At 34.3% G+C, this 2898-nt stretch overlaps 1 protein-coding gene across 1 annotated transcript in view; it reads right to left on the bottom strand.

Annotated features, from left to right (window-relative positions):
• Positions 1-1060: 1060 nt before the first annotated feature.
• Positions 1061-2898, bottom strand: part of LOC104915086 (nuclear receptor ROR-beta) — a 77310-nt gene continuing 75472 nt past the window's right edge. Inside the window, exon 7 of the mRNA XM_010725757.2 lies at positions 1061-1224. Coding sequence (XP_010724059.1) covers positions 1061-1224 — 164 coding nt within the window. The remainder of the gene's footprint in view (positions 1225-2898) is intronic.

The raw sequence follows: 2898 nt of genomic DNA, 5'->3' as shown, positions 1-2898 counted from the left end.
AGGTATAGACACAATTATAATAATGTCTCATTATTGGAGAACACAGATTTAAAAGATAGGGAAATAAATAAATGAAAAATACTCCACAACAAATTAATTTGTATAATTTATTTTCTGCTCAGCTATATATATATATATGTATATATATAAAGAAATATTTTAAAGGTTTTAAAAATATTAAATGTACTGTGAAAGCATAGAAACAGGAATACTGTATTCAGTTGCAAAGCCTTATATATAGACACAAATATATTACTTCAAATTTGCTATTACAGATTAAATGGAGATTTACGGTCACCATTTTGATTGGACATAGAGAAAACAAACCTTGCTGCCATACATCTAAAAAGGATTCCTTTGAACTAACTTTATTGCTGACAGAAAAATACAGAATCATGTTTTGGAACAACTGATTTAATCCTAGGCTTCCTGAAATGCTTATGCACAAGTGTATTTTTCAGCTCAATTTTCTATCACTGAAACCTTAAAAGTCTGGAATATGTCTGCATAGGTTTAAATATTTTTGATGGAAATGCCTCAGTAACTAGAAAATAAACCATGATAGCTTATGAGAAATCCATACACAGAGAGTCTCATGTTTGTATATTAGATTGCAAGGTTTATTGTAACACATGGGATTCTCTTTACGTGATACAAAATTCTAATGCTTCTTTCATTCCTGTTGTGTTCTCTTTCTGTGTCGGCAAATTCTTAAGAGTTCTGATAAAAATTTTTGAAGTTTGTAAAAGCAAACTAAAACCCTATTTTCAAGAAACAACTTGAACTATTTTTTTGTATTTGCTACATATAATACTATGTTAACAGACTGTACTTCAGAAACAAACATCTTCTCTTATCAAGTGAAATGATTTAGAATTAATGACAGATACAGAGCCTATAAACAGATTACAGACGTAGGTTCAACACCAGGTCGGTTAGTGCAGAACAAAATAAAAATGCCATGGCACTTGGTGGCCTGCTTGAAGTAAGCTGGTGGTCTCAATACAGGCCTCAATGGACTTCTTTCATAAAACAGGAATACAATACCCATCGCATAGCTCTAATTGGCACCCCTGTTGACACTGTCAGTAGCAAGGCCAAGGTTATAACGGCCACAGGAAAAGGGTCTTTCAAGGTCATTATTGAGGCATAATAGTGAAATGACATGGGAGAGATACTGCCTCAGTGCCGTGGCCAGTTTGGCTCCTGGGATCTTATCTGCACCTAACGAGATCAACTTGACAAAGACTTTTGTTATATCAGTAAACTCACCCATACAGCTATTCAAATGAAAAAATAACCCTTCTAGAACAGTTTTAAATCTTTGCAACTTATGGAAGAGATAACTTCCTGGAAACCTTTGCTAGTGAAGAATACATTACAAAGGAAGGCATAGACAGCACTCCCTGCCTTAGAAAAATTTTGCCAAAGCTTCAATTTAACTGATTGACAAAATTCCATTGCACATTATTGAAAAAAGTAAAGTTATTTACTTTAAAGGTTCTGACTGTCTCCACAACAGAAAGGGAACTATTACCTTCAAATAGGTAGAAATAGTCATGTAGAAAAGAAAGACACAAAATTACACCCTATATTGGCTGTCTTGTACATAGAGTTAATAAATATCATTACAAAAACCATTCATTCATAAGCATAATGATAGGTAACTCTGGTATTCACAGATACAAGCTTATCTTCAACCTGCCTTTCTGAGCAGGACAGAATAGAAGGATCTTCTTTCTGTTCTGGCCTTTATACCTATTCAGTGGCCATTTCCTATTTAGTCTGCTATTTGTGATAGAAGCAGCTCCTAAAGTGAAGCACCAAAAAGACAAGAATATGAGACATACTAAAGCAACAAATAACTCTATGGAGTTGGGGATTAATATTAATACTGCACATATAATTTAAAAACCTAAAAATGCAACTTATGAAAAATTGCAATATGCATTTAATAGCATTTACCCTTTTGAAATGATTTCATCCTGTTGCTCATTTCTGCCCAGAAGATAATGTAGGTTAACACTGGGTCAAAATCTGATGCATTCCCAAACATTTTAATAAGAGCATAAAGACTTTTCTTTGAGACATATAACCTCCTTTAGCTCAGCTGATGCTGAGAATGGGTGAAATAGATGTAAACGGATGACAGCTTGGCTCTCTGCCTGTTTTATGCTTAGGATTTAGAGAAAACTACAGGGAGGAGGTGGGAAAGCAGAGAATTCATGTAAATGAAACACCTACGCTACCAGAGTAGTTTTCTGAAAATTCAGATTTCCTTTTCATTTTGGTTATAGAGAATTCTGTGATTATTTCCTTCTGTAATGAACTCCGCAGGGTTGCTACAGAAGGGAAAGAAAATCAGGGGCAGATACTTAAAAACCACCCTGGTCTTGGGAAAATTCAGAGTATCATAGCAGCATTCTTTGTTTCTCTTTACGGAGAAAGGATTTAAAGGAATTGTTTCTATTTAAATATAATTAAAAAATGTTTTGCTGTTACTAGGCAGGACATTATTTCTTCAGCATTATGTTTTTACATTGTCTCAAAAAGCCTACTATATGAAGTAGGTGTAGTGGAATATTTTCTCAAAACAAACAAACAAACAAAAAAAACAACCATACAAACAAACACACAACTCCAAAAAACTCACAAAACCCAAAACCAACAAAGCTACAGTCAAATTCTTTTACCATCCAAGAGAAAGAGCAGGTGCTGGCTACCAGGCTGTACACAAAGTAGTAGAGATTCATCTCTCAAGCACTTCTTCTATCTCCAAGGCTACAAGCACACAAGTGCAATAGAGATACATGATGGAAATGTACCCAAGCTGAGTTTTAACATGTTCTTTATTTCTTTCATAACCCAAACAAAAATAAACCTTTGTTTGAGGGGGGA

Source organism: Meleagris gallopavo, chromosome Z (assembly GCF_000146605.3).
Source record: "Meleagris gallopavo isolate NT-WF06-2002-E0010 breed Aviagen turkey brand Nicholas breeding stock chromosome Z, Turkey_5.1, whole genome shotgun sequence".
NCBI classification, from domain to species: domain Eukaryota; kingdom Metazoa; phylum Chordata; class Aves; order Galliformes; family Phasianidae; genus Meleagris; species Meleagris gallopavo.
This window is presented reverse-complemented; position numbering and strand designations above follow the sequence as displayed.